The sequence below is a fragment of the Rosa chinensis genome, chromosome 3 (assembly GCF_002994745.2).
Source record: "Rosa chinensis cultivar Old Blush chromosome 3, RchiOBHm-V2, whole genome shotgun sequence".
Taxonomy (NCBI): domain Eukaryota; kingdom Viridiplantae; phylum Streptophyta; class Magnoliopsida; order Rosales; family Rosaceae; genus Rosa; species Rosa chinensis.
Window position 1 is genome coordinate 36,437,765 of NC_037090.1, and position 23,322 is coordinate 36,461,086.

Sequence of the window (23,322 nt, forward strand, 5' to 3'; positions counted from 1 at the left end):
CGTTTACTGTCCAAATGACCAGTAAACGTGTAACTCTGGGTACTGGGCCACACACCGGGTCCTCCAGCCCATTAAAGGTGGACACGACAAAGAAAGAACCGCCAAAGAACCAATGACCTTCATTCACGATCTGATCCCTCTCCTTTTCAACAATGAATTTCAATACAAAGCACTCACCCTGCTCACACACCGATAACATGTTCTTCAAGTTCCAGAAGCAGGAGATCATACCCATAAAAGCCCTAACATCGAGCTTGCATTTGGCTAAGAGAAGCCTCCTAACCGCATAGTGATTATGTGAAAGCGTTGCCGCACCACTAAGACCAAAGGTAACTTCCCCTTCTCGGAGATAGCCAAGGGCACCGTGAGTCTAGCAAAGACCTCACTGACCATCTTGCAACAAAGAAGAAGATGGTCGGATGCAAAGATAAAGAAAACCCTAGGAAACCCTACCAGAGCCTTTTCTCACTTTTTTAAAAAGACAAAGTGTTTCTGGTGGCTTTCTCCGGGTACCTCACTCAGAATGCTATATCGCCTGGGGTACCGATCCAACTCCTTGATCCTATACCAGGAACACAGCGTTAGAGGGATAAACCGTACCAAACGGTTTATGCCCTTCCGATGCCTGAGTCAGATACTAATATATATATTGAACTATACAAATAGTGGATGAAGGAGTTTTTACCCTTAAAAGGTGGTTGTGATGATGCTTTAATACTCAAGCAAGGGAAAGGGGTTTTCGCTATCTTCGATGTGGGACTCATGTTGTCCCCTTGCAGCTATTTCAGCCTTCTGGTGTATATTTAGATGGACTACGTTGATCAGGTCCGGACCCCTCTGTGCCCAGGGTGCCGTCCCTGATGTGAACCATCCCGGTGGGATGAGAACTCGGCCCATGGTCTGGTACCTGGGTCTTTCCTACAGGCCCCAGTTGACTACTAAACCTAGTGAACTATCTAGTAGTATGTACAAGTTCCCGTTCAAGATGTTTCTTGGGTGGGGACTTGATATTTCTGGTCACAAGATTTAGCACAGATGTGCTTGTAGGGAGTCCCCAAAGTGCACAAGCAAGGGATGTCTTGATCGGGTTACACTGCAGGTAGCTACTCTACAGTGCTCCAAATTTAACCCTCTAGTACCTGATGAGGTTGAACGAGGGCTTGAGCCTCTGGGACCCGATAGGGTTTGAAAGAGGGTTTGAGCTTCTAATACCCGATGGGGTTGAAGGAGGGTTTGAGCCTCTGGTACCCGATGGGGTTTGAAAGAGGGTTTGAGCCTCTGGTACCCGATGCGATGGGGTTTGAAAGTGGGCTTGAGCCTCTGGTACCCTATGGAGTTTGAAAGAGGGTGTGAGCCTCTGATACCCGATGGGGTTTGAAAGAGGGCTTGAGCCTCTGGCCTGATGGGGTTTGAAAGAAGGCTTGAGCCTCTGGTACCCGATAGTGTTTGAAAGAGGGCTTGAGCCTCTGGTACCTGAGGCGGTTTGAAAGAGGGTTTGAGCCTCTGGTACCCAATAGGATTTGAGACTCTGGTACCCGATGGGGTTTGAAAGAAGGTGTGAGCCTCTGGTCCCCGATGGGGTTTGAAAGAGGGCTTGAGCCTCTGGTACCCGATGGGGTTTGAAAGAGGGTTGAGCCTCTGATACCTAATGGGGTTGAAGAAGGGTTTGAGCCTCTGGTACCCGATGGGGTTGAAGGAGATTTGAGCCTCTGATATCCGATGGGGTTGAAGGAAAGTTTGAGCCACTGGTACCCGATGGGCTTGAAGGAGGGTTTGAGCCTCTGGTACCCGATGGGGTTTGAATGAGGGTTTCAGCCTCTGGTACCCGATGGGGTTTGAAAGAGGGTTGAGCCTCTGGTACCCGATGCGATGGGGTTTGAAAGTGGGCTTGAGCCTCTGGTACCCTATGGGGTTTGAAAGAGGGTTTGAGCCTCTGATACCCGATGGGGTTTGAAAGAGGGCTTGAGCCTCTGGTACCCGATGGGGTTTGAAAGAGGGTTTGAGCCTCTGGCACCCGATGGGGTTGAAGGAGGGTTTGAGCCTCTGGCACCCGATGGGGTTTGAAAGAGGGTTTGAGCCTCCGGTACGCGATGGGGTTTGAAAGAGGGTTTGAGCCTCTGGTATCCGAACAGAGGGTTGAACTTCTGGTACACGATGTGGTGGGGTTTGAAAGTGGGCTTGAGCCTCTGGTACCCTATGGGGTTTGAAAGAGGGTTTGATCCTCTGATACCCGATGGGGTTTGAAAGATGGTTTGATCCTCTGATACCCGATGGGGTTTGAAAGAGGGCTTGAGCCTCTGGTACCCGATGGTGTTTGAAAGAGGGTTTGAGCCTCTGGTACCCGATGGGGTTTGAAAGAGGGTTGAGCCTCTGCTACCCGATGGGGTTTGAAAGAGGGTTGAGCCTCTGCTACCCGATGGGGTTGAAGGAGGGTTTGAGCCTCTGGTACCAGATGGGGTTGAAGGAGGGTTTGAACCTCTGATACCCGATGGGGTTGAAGGAGGGTTTGAGCCTCTGGTACCCGATGGGGTTTGAAGGAGGGTTTGAACCTCTGCTACCCGATGGGGTTTGAAAGAGGGTTTGAGCCTGTGGTACCCGATGGGGTTTGAAGGAGTGTTTGAGCCTCTGGTTCCTGATGGGGTTTGAAGGAGCATTTGAGCCTCTGGTACCCGATAGGGTTTGAAAGAGTGTTTGAGCCTCTAGTACCCGATGGGGTTGAAGGAGGGGTTTGATGGAGGGTGTGAACCTCTGGTACCGATGGGGTTTGAAAGAGGGTTTGAGCCTTTGATACCCGCTGCGATGGGGTTTGAAAGAGGACTTGAGCCTCTGGTACTCGACGGGGTTTGAAAGAGGAATTGAGCCTCTGGTAGCCGATGGGGTTTGAAAGAGGGTTTGAGCCTTTGATACCCGATGCGGTTTGAAAGAGGGTTTGAGCCTCTAGTACCCGATGGGGTTTGAAAGAGGGTTTGAGCTTCTGGCATGCAAGGGGCGTGGCGGGTGGGATTCGAAGGGGGTAATAAATGCCCGTCTCCTCGGGTTCTGGCGGTTGGCGTGCTGAAGGAGTTAAAGAGTTAGTGGGACACGTGGCATGATCAGGCGGTTGGCGACGCTTCATTATCAATGGTTGTGATCGCGAAGGAGTTGAATTTAAGAGGGAAAAACTCATCTCTTGCTTCATTCTGCGGACACTGTGAAAAAGCTCTGCCCAAATTTTGCGCTGGTCTCTGATAGCGTTGTGGAGGAGAAGGACGAGCAGGTGATCTGATTTTGTGGAAGGCCAAACTAGACTAGCGACTGTGGTATTGTGAGGTAAGAAATCATTTCTTGGCTCTTAGAGAAATCTCTTTTTTCCTTTGGGTTTCTAGTTTGAAACTATCTGGTTTTCTGGGATTTCGCAATGTGCGAAGAATGTGGTTTTCATTTGCCTTTGAACTGTCGCTTGTTGTACCAAATATGGTTATTAGTGACTAAATCTGTGTTTAGCAGTGATAGATAGATGTAGGAATGTCTAGATTTTCTTGGTTTGATGAATATCTAGCTTTCTGGGTGTTTCTGGATTTATGGTAGTGGGGACTGATTCACACTACCACGGGGCCCTAGATCTGGATCTGGGCTGACTCTCCCTTTTTCTAATTCCAGGTAGACATGAAGACTAGGGCACTCGATGGTTAATAGGATAGAATCAGAAATGAGAGCCACACTCGGGGGAGAGTCGTCACATCAAGCCTCAGAGAGGCAGGCAGAGCAGGCGATAGATGCCTATCTCGCAAGCAGCGGTACCCGCGGTGGGTACCGGGAGGAGGAGACCACTTCGTCAGCCGGGATGGTATCCGTAAGTTCCAAGAGTGAGGAAATAAGTGGGAGCGAGGAGGGTCCGGGGTCGGAGGACGAGGTTACCGTTGCAATTCCAGAAGGTGTGCCAGTAAGTAGGTATATGTTGCTGGATGGAACGAAGTGGGATGAGCCAGTAAGAAGCATGACACTGAAGAAGATTACTTCTGTTAGGTTAAGGTGGTGAGTACCGAACCAAGTGGAGCTTAGCCTCTGAGGCCAGACGAGTTGGCATGTAATCCGCCGCTGGGATGGGTAGCGCTATACGAGAATCAGCTGCATCAGGGGCTATAGTTACCGCTGCCGAAGCCAGTTCAGTACATACTAAGGATGTTGAATTTGTCACCGGGACAATTAACCCCGAACTCATGGAGGCAACTTCTTAGCATGCTGGTGATGTGGGACCTATGCGAGCAGGGATGACCCACAATAAATGAGTTTTGGGCTGTTTACCGAGTGGCTTACTCGAAGAAGTATGGAGGAACCCTGACCTTTAATGCACAGGACTATGAGCCGCTCGTTATCGATCTACCCACTTCACAAAGTAAAAAGTGGAAGAGCAAAGTGTTCCTCGCCGGGGGTAGGTGGTAGATCAAAAATAAGAAGTGGCAGGTTACGGGAACCTTTCAAGCCATTGGGGACCAATCGTACGTGCTATCGGAGGTAGAGAGGAAACGCATTGCCAGGGTGTACGCTGTTTGGGCTGACATCGAGGGGAGGAGTTCTTATAGATTTATCCAGTACCGCATACTTGACAGACTAGGTTTAGGAAGAGTACCCGGTGTGGATTTGTGAAAAATACTCGCATAATAAAATTTTTTTTTTTTTGACCCGCTTAATTTTTGCAGTGAAGGTGCCAAAGAGGAAGCCAAGAAAAGGAAAAGAAGAGGACAGAATAGATGATCTGGCATATATGGACAGGCTGCTCAACCAAGGAGATGAAGCGTTACAGATCGACGTGGATCTAGAGAATAAGACCACATGGACTGCAATTGAGGATATCCTTCTGGAGATATCGGATGAAAGGTATGGGGAACCGGACCCCAATGCCCCCATTGTGAGACAAGAGGCTTCTGGACCGGAGGCTGTGCTTACCATATTAGATTCGGGGAGGGGTAAGGGAAAGGGAACCGGGTCTCAGGTTTCTCTCTCCAGCGGGTCTCTTGGTAGCGAGGGCGTGCTTTTTCCTGGGGAGAAGAGGAAAAGGGTTCATTGCCACAGTCACCGCAGTGGGGCGAATATGGAGGTGACGTATACTGGGCTGGATGTAAAAGGGGACTCGAAGAAGTCCAAGAAGAGTCATCAGGCTCTTCCAGAGTCGACCAAGTCACTGGGGCTGCTATCTCCGGTGCTGCCGATTGTTCCCAAAAAACCGATCAAGCAGCTGCTCTCTGAGTACAGTGTGGCAGATGAAAAATTTGTGAGGTCGATGCTTGGGGACCTCAAGGACATCGACCTGGACCGCATCCGGGCCAAGGATAACACTCCCCAAGAGAATAGGAGGCTAGCGAGGGAGTCGATGATGCGGGTATGTGGCTTACAGTTGTACAAGGCCCAATTCGTAATATTTTTTTTTAGAGCCCTAATAATAATACTGCTACCCGGTGCAGGCGCTATACAACGTCTATGCCATCGATGCCAGTGAGGAGGTTACCCACCTGAAGGAGGAGGTGAGCAGCCTCTCCGGGCAAGTGAAGTACCCGCATCATGTAGAGAAGGCAAAACTGGAGAAGGAGCGGGACTCCCTGAAGAATAAGGTAAAATCCTTGGCTCCCAAGGTAACCGAGCTGGAAGCGGCAATGAAAAGGATCTCGGAGCTTGAGGGCGACCTCTCCGGGGCCATGGCTGAGATAGAAAGTGCTCGGGGCTCTCTGAAAGAAGCTGAAGACTCTGTTAAGTCGTGGAAGGTGAAAGCAGAGCATCTGGAGGAGCGCCTTCCCACCGAAAGGGAAGAAGCCGTTGCCGGGTACAAGGGCTCCTAAGAGCTTTTGGATATGCTGCTCGCTACTCAGGACAAAGCCGTGATCATCAAGTACAAGGAGTGGGTGGCCGCTGGGTACCTGGATGAGGCTAAGTTCAAGCGAGGTGCCCTTGAGCGGAGGAAGAACCAGGAAGCTGCAGCCAAGGGAGGTGCCAGTGGATCTCAAAGTACCGGACCTAACCAATAGTTTTTTATATATTATTTTTCTTAGATAGACATTTTCTTTGTTTTGAACGATGGCTAGAAGAGCCGGTGGGCAAGATTAATTCTTAATTCCTTTACCGGGTAGTCCTGGCTTTTTGGGAATGGAAATTTTTTGAACTTGAATGGGAATTTGAAATAAATTAAAATTTCTAAGATTTTATGCCTCGTTTTAAGCGTTTACTTGCATTACTTATTACCAGAATAGAGTAACTGACAATAGCTATATCCGGGAATGCCCGGTGTAGGTAAAAATGCTAGAAATGGTCTGAATAATTCATTTTTCCATTCAAGTACCACATGGTGGTTGATACAGAATGAGTACCCGTTGGGTAGCTTGCCATAGCTGTATGCTCAAAAAGAAAAGGCTAGGACAAGATGCTCTAGGAGCTACTTGTAATAGTACCGGAGGCGCTGCGTATTCCATGGGTGTAGGGAAACGACTCTGTCCATGTCTCGGATGTAAAAGGTTGCGGGGCCTACCTCTTCGATGATCTCGTAAGGGCCTATCCAGGATGGATCCAACCCACGGGGCTCTGGTAAACTTGTTTCATGACCCAGTCCCCCAGTTTCAATGTCCGGGATTGTACCTTGGCATCTTAATAACGAGCTATCCTCCGCTTGTTTTCCAAGTTATGCATGTGTACCACATCCCTTCGTTCCTCGAGTAAATCAGCATCGAGCTGTAGGCCTTCCATGTTGGTACCCGCGTAGAAGTATTTGATTCTGGGACTCTGGATTTGAGTTTCAATGGGGAGGACCGCCTCAGACCCAAAAGCCATGCAGAAAGGGGTCTCTCCTGTAGCTTTTGTCGCCGTGGTCCTGAGAGACCATAATACCTCGGGGAGTTTAGGGGCCCAAAGACCCTTGGCCTCATCGAGTTTCTTCTTCAATATTTTCTTGATTATCTTGTTGACAGCTTCAACTGACCATTGGTCTGGGGGTGAGCCGGGGACGCATAGAGGATTCTAGTGCCCAGATTCTCGGTGTAAGCCCTAAGCTCATCATTGTCAACTGGGTGCCATTGTCTGTGACTATGGTGTTCGGGACTCCAAACCTGTAGTAAATGTTTTTCCACAAGAAGTTTTTCACTTTCTCCGTGGTTATAGCTACAAGAGGTTCTACTTCTACCCACTTTGTTTGGTAGTCAACGGCTACGATGGCGTACTTGAATTGTCCCACTGCTGTGGGAAGCTTACCAATCAGGTTCAGGCCCCATTGGCAGAATGGCCAAGGTGCAAGGAGTATGGAGAGAGCAATGGGCGGTGCCCTTGGGATGTTTGCATATATTTGGCACTTGTGGCACGAACTCGATATTGTTTGAGCTAGGGCCGACATGGTTGGCCAGAAGTATCCTGCCCTCAGGGTCTTGTGTGCAAGAGACCGGGCCCCTACATGGTTACCGCATACACCAGCGTGTATGTCCTTCATTATTTTGTGGCCGTCCTCTGGTGTCACACACTTGAGGCTAGGAAAGCAATGACCTCTTCTGTACAATTTTTCGTTCATGATCATGTATCGAGCTGACCTTAATTGGAGTCTCCTGGCTTCAACCTTATTATCCGGGGTCAGACTGTCGACCATATACTTTAATATTGAATCCATCCAAGAGGCAGTGTGGTCCACCGTGAATATTTCTGACACTGTTTTAGAGGTGCTCGACTTTTCTAGTATTTCAACCTTGGTAGCCCCGTAAGCTGGACTTGGGGAAGTAGCCGCAATCTTTGCAAGGGCATCTGCTTTGTCATTTTTTGCCCTGGTATTTGAGTGATAACATATGAGGCAAATCTCTGAACCAGTGCCCTGGCTAGGGCCTGGTAAGAAGACATGTGTGACTCTTTTTCTTCGAAGTTACCACTGACCTGGTTCACAACCAACTGGGAATCGCTGAAGATATGAAGGTGTTGGACGACTAGTTCTCGAGTGATCTGTAGGCCTGCTATGAGTGCTTCGTACTGCACAGCGTTGTTGGATGCCTTGAAGGCAAACTTGAGGGCATACTTGTAGACTTGGTCCTCCGGGCTGATTAGCAAGATGCCGGCGCCACTTGTCTTTTTGTTAGATGCGCCATCCACGTACAATCGTCAAGTTCTTGGTGGTTGTGGGTTCGGGGTCGGTGGTTCCAGTGTTCCCGATGGTGGATCATGAGGGGGAACAAGCTCAGAAATGAAATATGCTGCAACCTGGCCCTTAATTGCTGTTCGGGGCTGGTATTCAATATCGAACTCTCCCAATTCGATGGCCCATTTAATTAATCTTCCCGTTGTCTCTGGTTTCTGCAGAACTTGTCTCAATGGGTGATTAGTGAAAATGGTGATCGAGTGAGCCTGGAAATAGTGTATTGGTTTCCTGGCTGATACTAGGAGGCCTAATGCTACTTTTTCAATGTCTGGGTACCTGGATTCCGCACCAGTATAACCTTTTGCAGTGTAGTACACCGGGTACAGCAATCAGAATCCCTCCTGATCAGAGCAGAGCTGACAGCTGTAGAAGATGTCGCCAGATACATGTAAAGCATTTCTCCTGGAACAAGTTTGTAAAGTAAAGGTACCTCTGCCAAGTATGCCTTTAGGCCGAGAAAAGCAGCTTCATGCCCAGCGGTCCAAGCTATTACCTCGACGTGCTGGGTTTTTAGCAGCTTGAAGAAATGAGTGCACTTGTCCGTTAGTCTTGAGATGAATCTTGACAGAGCGGCTACCTGACCTGTAAGGGATTGGACCTCGTTCCTGTAGGTTGGGGATATCATGTCTAATATAGCCTGCACCTTCTCTGGGTTCACCTCAATTCCCCTATGGCTAATGATGTACCCGAGGAACTTCCCAACTTTGACCCCGAAAATGCATTTCTGCAGGTTAAGCCGCATACCGTTGCGTAATATGATAGCGAAGACAATTGATAGGTTGGTTATGTGATCCTCGGGCGTTAAGCTTTTGACCAGCATATCATCCACATATACCTCCATGATAGTACCGATGACATCCGCAAACATGGAGTTGACAAGTCGCTGTTAAGTGGCACATGCATTCTTCAATCCGAAGGGCATGACCTGGTAGAAATAAAGACCTTTGTCTGTGGTAAAAGCAGTGTGCTCCTCATCTGCCGGGTTCATTCAAATTTGGTTGTACCCACTGAACGCATCCATGAAACTGAGTCGGTACCCAGTAGTAGAATCGATTAGTTGGTCAATTCGTGGGAGTGGGAAGCTATCCTTGGGGCATGCTCTGTTGAGATTTGTATAGTCTACACACATGCGCCATGATCCCGGAGATTTCTTTGGTACCATGACCACGTTGGCCAACCACCAGGGATATGTTACTTCCCTGACAAAATTGATGGCCATCAATTTCTTTACTTTAACCTGGATAGCCCGGTACTTATCATGTGTGAAGGCTCTGCGCTTCTGTCCTACCCGTGCCAAGTAAGGAACAATGCTTAGGTTGTGCATGGCTATTCCAGTTGGTATACCGGGCATGTCTTCATATGACCAAGCAAAAGCAGATGCGTTAGAGCGGAGGAACGAGATTAGGTCTTCCCTGATAGCCGGAGCCAGCTTGGTACCTATCTTGACAATCCTGCCCGAGAACTGCTCGGATAGCACTACCTCTTTGATGTCTTCCACGGCACCGGGACGTTCCTCGTCAGAATCAGTATCATCTCTGGGGTCCTCGTACCTATCTGTGAGAGGGTCGGTGGCCACGGGCAACATTTCTGACTTTCCCTTGCCCCGAGATACCATTAAAGAACAGCATTGCCTCTCCGCAGCCTAATCACCCCTAATGGTTGCTATTCCAACTGGGGTTGGTACTTTCATCATGAGCATGTGGCCTGCAATGAAAGTCCTCAGACACCAGAGTGCAGGTCGGCCCAGGATAGCATTATAGGATGAAGTGCAGTCAACCACAATGAACTCTGTTTTGATGGTTGAACAGTTTAGGCTCTCTCCCACCGTGATCGATAAGTAATCTTATCCCAGTGGTCGGACTATATCTCCTGAAAAGATGATGAGGGGCTCATTATCCTGTGACAACTTGGCCCTTCCCCTGTTCAGAGCTTTGTATGCATCACGAAATAGTACACTAACCGAAGCCCCGATATCTACGAGTACCCGAGACATTATGTAGTGGTCCATTTGGAGCGTGATCAGGAAGGGATCATCATGGGGCATTTTTAGATCACTTCTTCCTCCTGCAGGAACGTGACTGACTTCCACCCAGCGTCGCCGTCTTATTGCGAGGCCTTGGGAAATTGAAAACTTCTTGTTGGCCGAAACTGGAATTTCGCTTCCTCCTTTGGGGTGGTAAATCCTTCGGGCCTCCACCATGGATCGTGAAGATTTGGCCGTATACGTCGATAGCTCCTATCTCTTTAGCGGGTAGGTACCACTGAAGCTTGCCCTTCTAAATTAGCGATTCGATCATATTCTTTAACGCCATGCAGAGGTTGGTATTGTGGCCGGCATCTTCATGGTATGTACAGAACCTTCTGGTATCCTGCTGAGTAAGTTTACTCTTCGGGAACTTCCTCGGTAGTGGTCCAGGTATCTCATCTTTGTTTCTCGTTCCAAATAGTTTCATACAAGGTGTTGAGGATAGTAAATACCTCATACCGAGGTGGTGGTGGTGTTCGCGGGGCCTGTTGTGCCCTTTCTTCGCGGTGAGACTGAGTGGTCACGTAACTGCTAGACCTGGACGAGGACTCTTTGCTTCCCTTACTCGAGTTGTGAGGTGATCGTCCCTGATCATGCATCCATTCCCGCTTTGTTAGCTCTTTCCTGACCACAGGGGCTGGGTTAGAGGTTCTCATCTCTGGTCGATGTTATCCCCGTACGTTTTGAATTCGGCCTAGGCGTGTCTGATGGCCATGGCCATCAGTTCGTCGTAGCTAGCTGGGGGATGATGATTGATCCTGTAGAGGAACTCCCAGGCTCTTAAGCCCCTCCTGAAAGCCAGCTCAGCCAGTTCCTTGTTAAGGTCCCGGCACTTAGCGGTAGCTGCTTGCCATCTGTTGACAAAGAATTTCAACGTTTCATTCTCCCCCTGCTGAGCCTTCAGTAGCCCCTTCAGGGTGTGTATCTCGTTGGTACATAGGATGAACCGAGCTAAGAATTTTTCCGCTAGTTCTTTGAAATTCCCTACAGAACAGGCCGGCAATTCGTAGAACCAACTCAAAGGTTCCCCTGATAATGTCTCTTGGAACATGTTACAACACACCTCATCCGTGTATCCCTTGGCGCTTGTTTGTGAGCGGAAAGCCTGCAGGTGCTGGTACGGGTCCCCAATTCCCGTATAGTCAATCTTCAACTGCTTTGATATGTTTGATCGAATGGCACCTCTAACCTGTTGGGTAAAAGGACCCGGACGGTCCTCGTAAGTGGTCAGGGGCCACCAGGTGTCCCTATTCTCTACTGCCTCTACCCTTGCTTGAAGGGCACGCAAGGAGCTACTCATTTGTAAGAGTAACGCCATGTTTGGATGAGTTATAGGTGGGTCGCTTTGAGTAGGTTGGGGCAAAGGTGGTAGTGGCATATGCCTCAAGCTCTCTGGGTACAGATCCACCTTTACCTGGATGACCCTGTGACAGCGTTCTGTGGATGAGGACGGTGCCATGTCTGTTACTCTTAGAATGGGGGCAGCATTTAACTCTGTCGTTACCTGAGATGCTCTAGCTAGGGCCTGAGTGAGTGCCTCATTGTGCTGGTGCCTAAGGTCCAGTGCCTGGGCAAGCGCAGTGTTTTCATCTTCCAGCTCCTGCAGCCTTTGTTGTGACAAGACGTTTGTCTCCCTATCTAGTCTTTGCTGTTCCCGATCGATCCTGGCTTATTCCCAGAAAGCTGCGATCTCTACTCACATGGACTCCAGCTCTGAGACCGGGGCCACTTGATCCTGGATGACTGGTGGGCTGATCGTGCTTTTTGGGTCTAAGGATCCGAAACCAAGTGCCTCTCTTCCAATACTTGGCGTCCATGCTGATGAAGTGCCCGGAGAGAATATCAGCTCCCTGGCAACACTTCTACCCTCACCTGCCGTTTCTTCCGGCTCGGTCATGATTCGGGACCCCTATCTGGCTCGCCAATGTTTCTGGTGGCTTTCTCCGGGTACCTCACTTAGAATGCTATACCGCCTGAGGTACCGATCCAATTCCTTGATCATGTACTAGGAGCACAGCATTAGAGGGATAAACCGTACAGGACGGTTTATGCCCCTCCGATGCCTGAGTAAGATATTAATATATATATTGAACTATACAAATAGTGGATGAAGGAGTTATTAACCGTAAAAGGTGGTTGTGCTGATGCTTTAATACTCGAGCAAGGGAAAGGGGTTTCCCCTATCTTCAATGTGGGACGCATGTTGTCCCCTTGTAGCTATATCAGCCTTCTGGTGTATATTTAGATGGACTGCGTTGATCAGGTCCGAACCCCTCTGTGCCCAGGGTACCGTCCCTGACGCGAACCATCCCGGTGGGATGCGAACCTGGCCCGTGGTCTGGTACCTGGGTCTTTCCTACGGGCCCCAGTTGACTGCTAAACCTAGTGAACTATCTAGTAGTATGTACATAAAGGAAATAGTTGGAGTGCACTAATCTTGTTTTGCTTAAACTATGGAAATTGTCCCCGTTATTTAGTTTATTTTTCTCATTAGTGAATTATTCATATCAGACATAAATAACTCTTTTTTTTTATGATAGGAGAAAAAAAAAAAAACAAGAACACGAACTAGAAAGATAAACTTCTAGGCACTTCCTTACCCAACTGATCCAAATGCAACGCGTGAGATACATAAAGGGGGAGACAATTATGCCAAACTGCCGCAAAACGATCCTAAAGATCAAAGTTTTCTAATCTGTCTGCTACAAAATTAGCCTCCCTGAAAATATGCCTGAACCTTATGAAAGAGAGAGAAGAAGCAATCTTCCAAATATCTTCCACCAAAGTCTTAATCCGCCAAGGAGTAGCTACCTTCTTGAGGATGCAATCCATAAGCACTTTAGAATCTCCTTCAACTAAAACTCTGGAAAAGTTATAGTGTTGAGCAGCCTGTAAAGCATCCCTGAGAGCTGTAGATTCTGCAATGAGAACTGAAGCATGTCCCAAATTCTTAGAAGCAGCAAAAATAGGTTGACCATCAACATTCATAAAAACAAAGCCAAGAGTAGCATTACCCTACTTGACAGAATCATCAAAATTTATCTTAATTTGATCATGATCTAGTGGATTCCATTTAATATGAAAGTACTTAGAAACCTTAGTATTGCACACTTTAGATTAGCTTTACAATAGTTAGCTCCCAAAGTAGCAGCCCAAAGAAACTTTGAGAAGGGGAGAGAACCAACTGTTTAAAAACTACCTGATTTCTGGTTTGCTAAATTGACCAAGAAAGGAGAAGAACTTGTGATATAGCATCCGCATTAATATTAGGATTATCAAACAAAGATTCTATCCAAGAGTTAAAGGAACCAATTAATCTAATTATTAGGAATAGGAATGTTAGTTGAAAATCTCCAAACAAACTGAGCAAAATTATAATGCATAAAAAGATGGTCTAAATTTTCAATGTCGTTTTGGCACAGAGGACAACAAGACGGAATATTATGATTATAAAGAGAGAGCTTATCTCTTGTCTTCAGTCTATTTCTCAAAAGAGTCCAAGCAAAAATCTTAATTTTAGGAGGCATATTCAATTTCCAAATTTTATTCAAAAACTTGGATTTAGAATGAGATTGAGCCTTCTGTGCAAGTAACCAAGAAGCACTCTCGATTGAAAACTTACCTAAGCTTGAAGGTCCCCACACAAATTCATCCGCCATATTATTCACAACAATAAGAATAGCAAGAATTTGCATAACAATATCATGAGGAAGCAATAAAGGAAGAGCATCTTTATTCCACTGAAAATTCTGAATAAAAGAAGAAACTGTAATAGTCCAATCTAAATGGTTCCTTTCAACTTTAGGGATAACCAAATAAAGAGGATAAAGGCATAACCCAATTAAAAGTCTATAATAAAATGTCCTTACCAATCCCAACAATCTATCTCATATCTTCCATTACTAAAGACCTGGCATCAAAAATTCCTTTTCAGGCTAAAGAATTAGAAGCCTTTTTTATTAACAGACAAGAAGTGAGAATTTCTAAGGTACTTGCCAGTAACCAATTGAACCATATCTATTTCTACAAATATGAAGAAGAAAATCCATTATCTAAAGTATGCAGAGTACGCCATGTCTATTTTGTCCCCCTATAATTTCCGTTTGCCTCGGCTGTCTGTATGATAAGGTTGGCCTATTATTTAGCGGTCACTATTAGCTAGGTTTTTAGATTCCCAAATGTTGTGCTATAATAATATAAGGTTTATAGTGAAGTGCTTTGAATCCTCAATGACCCAAGTTCATATTTTGTTGATGCCTTGGGTGAAAAAGGTTAGTTGTACCTTACTCCTGTAGTAATCAAGACAACTATAAGAAACCCTTCTGAAACTCTCAACAGGTTTGATATCATGAACTATGAATTTAATCCACCAAATTACAAGAAGCGATTGACATAGCTTGCGAATCTATATTAAGGCATGCTCTCTGCAAAAAGATTCCAATTCTTCACACGACTTCGGTCTCAGCAACCTTAAGACCTCAAGCATCTCAGGGCTTTCACATACATCTTTGTACAAAATATCATCATTTGCAATCTAACAACTATTTTCCCCGGAGAAAGGAAACATAAATGGGCGACATTTTCTTGTTGCTTTTTCACTATTTCTCCTACATGGTGATTTTTTTCAAGACTCAAACTGCTTCCCGTCAAAAGTCTGCCCGAAGTTCCAATTCTTGGGAGCGACATTGTAAGATGTAACTGTCTGCCCATCACTGCTAGTGACCTCAAAAGAAAGCGGCTGATTCTTCAAATCAGCATTTATATGCCAGTTTTGACCCCAATTTCGTCCCATTGGAAGCCAACCAGTTCTTGAACCCTTAATCTTCACTGCAGTTATGTCTCCAGTGCCGGCAACATTGCTGATCAGCACTGAAATAAAGATACTAGACCCATCTATGGTAAAACGAACTCCTCCTTCCTTTCTACACTTTATCCTGTGTCAAACAGATTCAACAGAATAAGAGGAAAAAGATCAATCAAAGGCATTGGACTGTTATTAAACATGTCTAGCTAGATGTCTAATAAACATGGGATGACTGTTCAGAGATTCAAAATATATGCAATGCATAGCTCCCTTTCTCCCTTGCAGTCTCCCTCTCTTTTACACATGGCACACACACACACACATGTACATGCAACAATGAATATCAGAAATTTTATCCACTTAAAGTTTTTGTGTGTTCCTGAGAAACATTAAAATATTCAGGGCAACAAAGGCAAGCCAAAGACAGGTTTACTCTTTGATGTATCATGATACTAACTTTTCGCAAGGGCATTTCAAATTCAAAAGTCCACTAATTCAAGAGCTGGTTGCTTGAATTCTGGGATTCATAGTTGAATTAACAAGGATTCAGGGATTTATAGAATTATATTAAATAACTAAGATACAAAAGATAACTAACAGGATTGAATAAGAACTGCTTGCTTGAATTCCAGGATACTTATGAACTAGGGACTTTGGGACTGTTCTGGAGACTTTTTCGAAAGGCTCACAATGGGGTGCATACTCTAATACGCAGCATGTAATGGACATTAGTCTTACCATTCTTCTCACATCCCTAAGTTCTCAGAATGTCAGCCAATAGCTAGTTTTATCTCAGAACACTTATATTGCCTAATACTAAGAAGTCTGTTCATAAATGTCACACTTTTCCTACTCAACTATTACTCACGATTTTATCTTAGTTTCAGAGGGCATGCTTAAGAAATAAATGGAATAAGATAGTAAGGAAACCTGGTTTGACTAGGGATTTCTATAATTTTCAACCATTGATTTCACCAAGTCCAACAAGATGGATAAAAGTAAAACACTAACAAGTACACACACTGAACAAGAACTCAACTATTCTTTTTCTGCCTTCAAAACAAAACAGCAAAATAAAATCCGTGCAAGACAAATCCTGTCGATGTCCTCCACAATAAGCAAATAGCACTCTAATTGAAAAGGAGATTTTTTTTTTTTTTTTGTTCTCCTTTCTTCTCACTTGTGAAACACAATTTTGTTTCTCTAACATATCTATGCAACAAAAATCTTCAAGCACTTCAAGGAATGCCATAATAACAGTGCCATGTTCCTGCAGAATTGCAGAAATTGTTGCAGCTCATGCAACAATATAAAACTAAGTTCGGTCGTAGTATAAATGCACCTAACTCTAAAAACGCTTGTAATGTAACTAGGTCATGAGTGCAAGCTAAAACAAAAGAAAGAAACAAATTTAATGTGCATTGTCAGTCAATCAACAAAGTGGACCCTTATCAAAGTACATTATCAGTCAATCCTTCAGTCTTAGTCATTTAATGTGCATCTACAACATGCTTGATAACGAGATGACTAGAACTACTACATCACACCTGATGACTGTCCTGATGCGAATAACTGAATATGAAAGAGTAAAGTAAAATTAAAACCATTAGCAGTGAAAGCTAACTAAGCTATGAGCTAATGAAAGAACTGTTGCTTTGGCTACCTACCTGCGATACTGGATAGGCATATTACCAGCCTTCCAGATAGCAATCTTATGAGCGCGTGCACATACACAGGCACGTGCAAAAATGAATATCAGACATTTTAGTCTCATACATTTTATTTGTGTTTATTCATTTTCTCTGGACCCTTTTTCCTTTTATTTGAAAGGAAACAGCTTTTTATTGACAAAACAAATAGCATAATACAGAGAAGCGGACAAGAAGTCCACATAAGAAAAGAAAGACAGTTTGAGAAACAGAACAAGATGCTCAACTGACAGTAAACATACTTGCCAATCTAGAATAATTGATGAAAGAGTGTAATCTTCATACTCCCCAGATATAGAGTCCCAAAGAGAAGCCCAAAACCTAACTCTTTCCCACAACTCTTCCAACTCCACACTACCATAGGCTTCGAACGTCCTTTTATTTGTCTGGATCTTGAAAACAAAAATTGAGTCAGGTCTACTCTTGTTTCCTAACTTTCTACCTTTCACTTCATTTTTCAAAGAAATATTCCAGCAAATGTGCCCTCCCATTCCCTAGTCTAGTATGTGCAATATATACAAATAAATGCAAATCTTGAGAATATATACTCAATTTCCTGTTGGATCTGACAATACATACTCAACTCTCTAAACCCCAAGAGTCACCATCATTTGTGTGGGAAGATGCTATTCTTTTGCATTTGGCAAAATCCCACAAAAGTCAGGAGCTTTATGTGAATCTTTTTATTATATCAATAATGCCTGAGAAAAAAAGAAAGAGAGAAAGGAAAAAAAAAACACCTTTTTTTTCATCTTCATATTGCATTGAAACTCACATTGGTTAAATTTCTAATGTACTGTTTAAGCTGCCGCAGGGCTGCATATGCAAGCCCATACAGCTTCAAACCAAAACTAAAACACTGTCGTGCACACCTACATTCTAACAGCTCTCTGCTACATCAAGTTTGCAGTTAATCAAAACAGAAGCCAATTTGCAACTACCACTGTCTGTTAAGCATCTAATGGTACCATGTTATATTCCAAAGAATAAACTCACATTTAAAGCAAAATCATGACACCACTTTTACATCTCATTTGTATCTCACTGTAACCAACACATTATCTATTAACATATGATACAAGATAGTTAAAATTATACATAAGTATTCTATTTTGCATTCAAAATACAAAAGAACTCGAATGCGTATTAATTATTATAAACAAAGCACTTATTCTGTTTCCGGAGTCCTACTGCAGTATAATATCAAGACATTATGATTATCTTGATGCCCCAAGAAACACTAATAGTTGTGCTAGTGTTGAATCAGATAGTAGGAAATTAAACAGCCATATCAAACTCAAATCATCAAAGTCCTCCAATTAAGAAGATATACAAGCTTTACTTACAGACAATGTAGTTTGCAAAATACGATGGAATAAACAACTGTAAGAGATATCCTTCCTTAATATACTTTGAAAGAACAGAAATTGCAGTAAGATAGATACTGACATCCTTCTTGGACGTCCACCAATGATAAATCTTCTCGAAGACTCTAACCATGCTATGGTTTTTGTAGAAGTTGGAGAACTTCTGTGTGTTTATTCATCTCTTAGAAAGGAGTTTAAATAGGTATAAAAAGTAAACAATTATGTAAGGAATTAAACCTAGAGCTAAACATAGGGAATTATATAATAGTAATAGCGCTGTACATTGAATCTAGACTGGGTTGACTATTGAGGTAGTTTAATAGATGACCATTTCCCTGTTGATAAATGCCAAGTCTACTAAAATGAATCAAAGTAATACACTACTAAGTATACACACAAAAACTCACTTGTTCATTTTTTTTTTCCTCCAAAACTAGACTCTAAAAGAATTGTTCAATCTTCTTCTAGCACTTGCCGGCAAGGATTGCTATATAATAAACATCCGCAATCCGTGGCAGCTTATGCATCAAAGAAAATCCAACATCAACTCTGGGCTTAATATGATAGTGAATTAAGTGGTCCTACCCTCAAAATCATTGTAACCTAGTGAGCTAATGAGTGAGGCGCAAGCAAGCTAGACAAAAACAAAAGAATCCAATTTGGTAGCATCGATAAAAAGAGTCAATCTTTTAGTCATAGCTAGTGATTTAATATGAGAGGTAGGTAAAGCAGACGTCATGATGTGAAGACCTAATTGAATATGAAAGAGTAAAGCAGACGTCAAGAATCAATCTCTATTCTCTAAGTAAGGAATGAATTGAGAAGGAAACCGACCTGCGATACTGGACGGGCATATTACCAGCTTTCCAGATAGCGATCTTCTCAAAGGCCTCAATCGGGAGGACCAAGTGCTTATTCGGAGGGTTACAGTGGCCCCCACCCTCGGCGGTGAAGCCGTAGTTGGGAGCGCAGAAGTTCGTGGCCGTCAAAATGATGGAGGTTCCGGGAATGCACCACCGCATGTCCTCCACGCAGCGGACCTCGAAGCACGCGCCGCAGATCTGGCCACGCTCGAACAGCGCCTCGCTCAGCCCCACCGTCGCCATTCCGAAACCGGCCTTCGTCAGGTCGCCGTAGCCGCACGCGCCGCCCACCGCGTCGCGAGGGTCGGAGGCGGCGTAGTAGGTGGCGCGTGCGGACTGCCATTCGTAGATTGAGGGGGAGTCGGTGAAGGTTACCGCAGAAGAAGAAGAAGAAGAAGGCGAGTGGGAGAGGAGGGGTGGTGTGAAAAGGAGGAGGAGGAGGAGGAGCACCGGCGTTAGCGTCGGTGGTGGCGACATTTCTTGATTCTGAGAGAGGCGAACCAGTGAGTGGGAGTGAGTGTGTGAAAGAAAGAGACGGTTTGAAGAGGAGAGTTTCAATTTTTTAAATTTATTAATTAGAACACCCTTTACCGCTTTACTTTTTACTCGTGTGGCGCACTGGCACACCACGCTATTCTACCTTTTTTTCTTTATCCCCCTTTCTTTCTTTTTCTTCAAAACTCGTGGTAGTTTTTTTCTTTTCCTTTTTTTTTGTCCATTTACAGAAGAACTTAAATGCCTGTCCATTTACAGAAGGTAATATAGAGAGAGAAAAAAAAAAAAATCATAGGGCTAAAATTTATCACCTCCGCAGCCTGCTATTTACTCAAAAAAAAAAAAATTATTAAACAAAAATACATTATAATGGGAGGTCCCTTTGAACACACTACAACGAAAGAGTAATCTCTTATCATTAGTGTTTGATTTGTCATCCTTATAAAGTAAAGTTCACTTTAGAAGAGATATTATACTATACCACGTGTTAATCTAGCAAGGCCTCAACAACAAATTATTTTAGCTTCTAAGATAAGAAGGGAAGGCAGAGTAGGTCATTATATGGTTCTATTTGGAAAAAACAATTATTCTTTATATTGGACATCGGCAGTTATCAAATCTATTGGGTTAGATAATTGAAATATATATCGTGTTAGAGAATAAGCAACCTTGAATTTCAATCTCATGAGTGGATAGTGGAAGGCAACAAATGTTACAAAATCAAGAAAAATCGTATTCCCTCGTCCAGGTGTAACCTTTTAATAAAATGTTGTTATATGTCATTTTGTACGGCTTCTAGCATCCTAGCTAGTCAAGAAAATACAATAGTATAATAATATGTACACTAGTTAGCATTCTCTATTGTTTTTTTCATATTACTCAACTATTTGAGTAAAATTTGATACAGAGGTATCCAATGTCTTTATCATTTGTATTATGACTACCAAGTATATGGTGTTTCATAAATCCATAATAGAATACATTTGTGACATTTAATGTTCTAGTTTCTTAAATTTATATTCATTTAATGAATTGACATTTGATTCAAGACATTTGTGTACTGATTTCTTCTATTTTGATCTAGATATATTGTTCTAATTTAAGGATGGTATAGTTCAAGTAGCTGAGAATGAAAACAGTCTTTGTCATTAGGGTAAATTCATCAGTTATATCAAATTTTTTTTTTTTTTAATAAAGGGATGGTGCGGCTGCCCTCAAGTCTGGATTAATGAAACTGTCGAATACAAGGGGGGACATTAAGCCTAAACCTCTTATTATAATAAGCATGTAAAGAACATCCTGAAATACTATCATGAGTCTCTACCAAAAAACTGTATTTAACTAGGCACTAACTAGTAAAGAGCGCTCTACTGGTGACTCTATTTGCTTTGACATAGCGATGACATAACAGAAAGATAACTCGATATGTAAATCCATTACAAGTAGCATAATTACCATAATCACAGATTTCCTACTATGTTACCACTGGAGGATAAATCAAACGATACTTAGCTTCACCCTGCCACTAGGCGGTAGCAACCATTTGACGAACCAAGTAACTCGCCGCCTACCTAGAGCAGACAAGGCACTTTGAGTGCACATACAGGTACACAACCCGACTAGCCATACACGACACATATAGGGACTTCTTGTTTGCAAAATGCGTAAAACAACTAAACAACTTAAAATAATAGACATACAGTAGACATACATGCACTGACTATTAAATTTTCTTGAATAATAAGTGAGACTTGAGTAGTTTGTTTGCTTTTGGTGATGGTGTGTGCAAAAAAGGCCACTGAGTATACTTTAAGAACAATAAAAATCATATAACTTTTAATTATGCTTATGCCATGGTTTGCAAGGGTGTTGAGTTATCTCTGCCCTTTAAAAGTTGTTAACATAATTTATGTTTTACATAACAAATAGTTACTAATTATTTTTCTTATTTTGTCGGTTATATGTCTTTAGGTCTTAGTTTAGGCAATCAATTTCCTAAGTTTTTTGAACTAGCTCTGTTAGGGTTTGCGATACAACGTCCTTTCGAGTTCGCCGTCCCTATACCTGCTCCATCTACATAGAGTTCCTCACAGGTTCCAACCTGTTCCTTACTTTTCTCGTCGCTCTCCAAGGTGGCGGTGGTGGTGTGCTTGGCGGCGGAGGTCGTCTGAAAGTCCAAGGAGGTTTGTCGATGGCGGTCTCATCCCGTGGTGTTTTCTTTTGGTCACCAGCGGACGTCATGTGGATTTTGACAGTGGGATAGCGAAGTGCGTTCACTATTCTTAGTGTTGGGTTTGATTGGACGACTGCTAATGGTGGCGATTGTTGGCGACTAAGGGCTCTGGGTAGAGATGTCGGTTGCCTCATGCTGGATGGGATGCCAGACGTCAACGTTAGAGCTTCATCTTTGTGCTCGTTGGAGGTGCGACGATGGTGGGCTGGTTTGGGGTCGAGCCGGCGGTGGGAACTTTGCCACAAGATCAGGTTCTAGATCCGGATCTAGGATCCAGGTAGTCCTTGCAATTGGATCCTGATTTGGGATCCAGTAGGATTTGAGCTTGGACTAGGCCTCATTATCATTGTTGGGCTGCTTGTCATTTTCTTGAATGGTTCGGGGCTCTTGTGCTTTACTGGTATTAGATTCGGGACCCAAGTCTTTGGTATCTGTTTGTGAAAGATCGTTTGCCAACATCGCCATGTTCTGACACCCTTGGCTGGCTTCAATCTTTAGGTGGGAGAATGCCCTTATTCTGGCGCCAAATTTGTTTTGGTCAATTTGTGCATTGTGGTTGCATGGGTAGTCATACCACCGACTTCTCAATTCACTACACGGCTGCAATCTGCAGTGTAAAATCAGCGCTGCGTCTCGACGTTGCTGTTCTTGCATTTTTTTAAGTCTTTGTATTTCAGATGCAATTTTTGCATCTTTTCCTTTCGCATTGTTTATTTTCTTTATTTATGCCTTTTGGCATCGTATCTTTATAATCTTCTAATTAATTTAATAAATGGCTGACCTCTTTAGATAAAAAAAAAAATGTCTTAGTTTAGGTCTAATTGGTGATGCATGTTCCTTCAACTAATCAGAAATGTATTTTATTCTTTGTGAATACAGAGTGGGATTCTTTATATCCTAAAAGATCTATGTTTGTTTATACATCCTAGAGTTAGTATATAAGAACGTCACCCATATACATGTCACGCCCCTGATTTTACACACATGAAAATCGATATATATAACCCCATAATTATATATGCGTGAACGTCCAGTCATCAATACAAAATACCTGGAATCTTTTTCCCTTTAACTTACACAGATATTGATGCCCTGAACCTTCAAAGTTAATATAAACTCGCTCCATAGAGTTATATATTACAATGCTTACGAATTAAATTGTCAACAACAAAATAAAACGTAAATGCAGCTCAGAGTAACTATACAACGGAAGTCCTTATCAACGGTAAAGTCACAAAGATAGCTTCCTACCATAAAGCTGCACAGGCATCACCTCAGCTTCAGCCACGATCTCCTCGACCTGCAGGATTAACCCCTACACCATTCCATTGAATAGTGCACCGGGTTCCACACAACAAACCCGGTAAGCTTATGAAGCTCGTATGAGTAACTCAAAAACCAATTACACAAATTTCACAAAAGCCTTCTGCTCATAACCTCAATCCTAGCATCCAATTACACAAATTTCGGTCAAACAAGACTTCCTCAAGAAATGTTTAACACCATCCTAACGCCCTACAGCGAATTCCAACTTCACACTCATTTCCCATTTCCCCCCCCCCTAGGAGTTTTTGTCATCAACATGACATCAAAGGTGAAGAACAATGAATCACCTTCCTATCCTCACTACAGAGTATAGTTCATAACCGCTATGGCTCTTAATGTAAATCAAACCATCAATCAATAAAATC

General features: G+C 43.7%; 2 protein-coding genes across 2 annotated transcripts; both read right to left on the minus strand.

The window, feature by feature from the left end:
• Window positions 1-6,934: 6,934 nt before the first annotated feature.
• Window positions 6,935-8,975, minus strand: LOC112194514. The gene is made up of 3 exons (XM_024334742.1): window positions 8,411-8,975; window positions 7,869-7,968; window positions 6,935-7,769 (listed from the first exon to the last, which is right to left on the minus strand). The coding sequence occupies exons 1-3, from the start codon at window positions 8,973-8,975 to the stop codon at window positions 6,935-6,937; spliced, it is 1,500 nt and encodes a 499-aa protein (XP_024190510.1).
• Window positions 8,976-14,483: 5,508 nt separating this feature from the next.
• On the minus strand, window positions 14,484-19,455 carry LOC112195172 (expansin-A13). Its single transcript, XM_024335538.2, has 2 exons — window positions 18,875-19,455; window positions 14,484-15,094 (listed from the first exon to the last, which is right to left on the minus strand). The coding sequence occupies exons 1-2, from the start codon at window positions 19,378-19,380 to the stop codon at window positions 14,785-14,787; spliced, it is 816 nt and encodes a 271-aa protein (XP_024191306.1). The 5' UTR covers window positions 19,381-19,455; the 3' UTR covers window positions 14,484-14,784.
• Window positions 19,456-23,322: the final 3,867 nt, after the last annotated feature.

Coding starts and splice junctions, on each gene's coding strand:
- LOC112194514 (XM_024334742.1), bottom strand. CDS start 8,975: ATGGAGGTATATGTGGATGATATGCTGGTCAAAAGCTTAACGCCCGAG. Junction 7,969..8,410: donor TATACTGGTGCGGAATCCAG/GTACCCAGACAT, acceptor AACGCTGTGCAG/TACGAAGCACTCATAGCAGG. Junction 7,770..7,868: donor GGTTGTGAACCAGGTCAGTG/GTAACTTCGAAG, acceptor CTCAAATACCAG/GGCAAAAAATGACAAAGCAG.
- LOC112195172 (XM_024335538.2), bottom strand. CDS start 19,380: ATGTCGCCACCACCGACGCTAACGCCGGTGCTCCTCCTCCTCCTCCTC. Junction 15,095..18,874: donor ATGCCCGTCCAGTATCGCAG/GTCGGTTTCCTT, acceptor TGTTTGACACAG/GATAAAGTGTAGAAAGGAAG.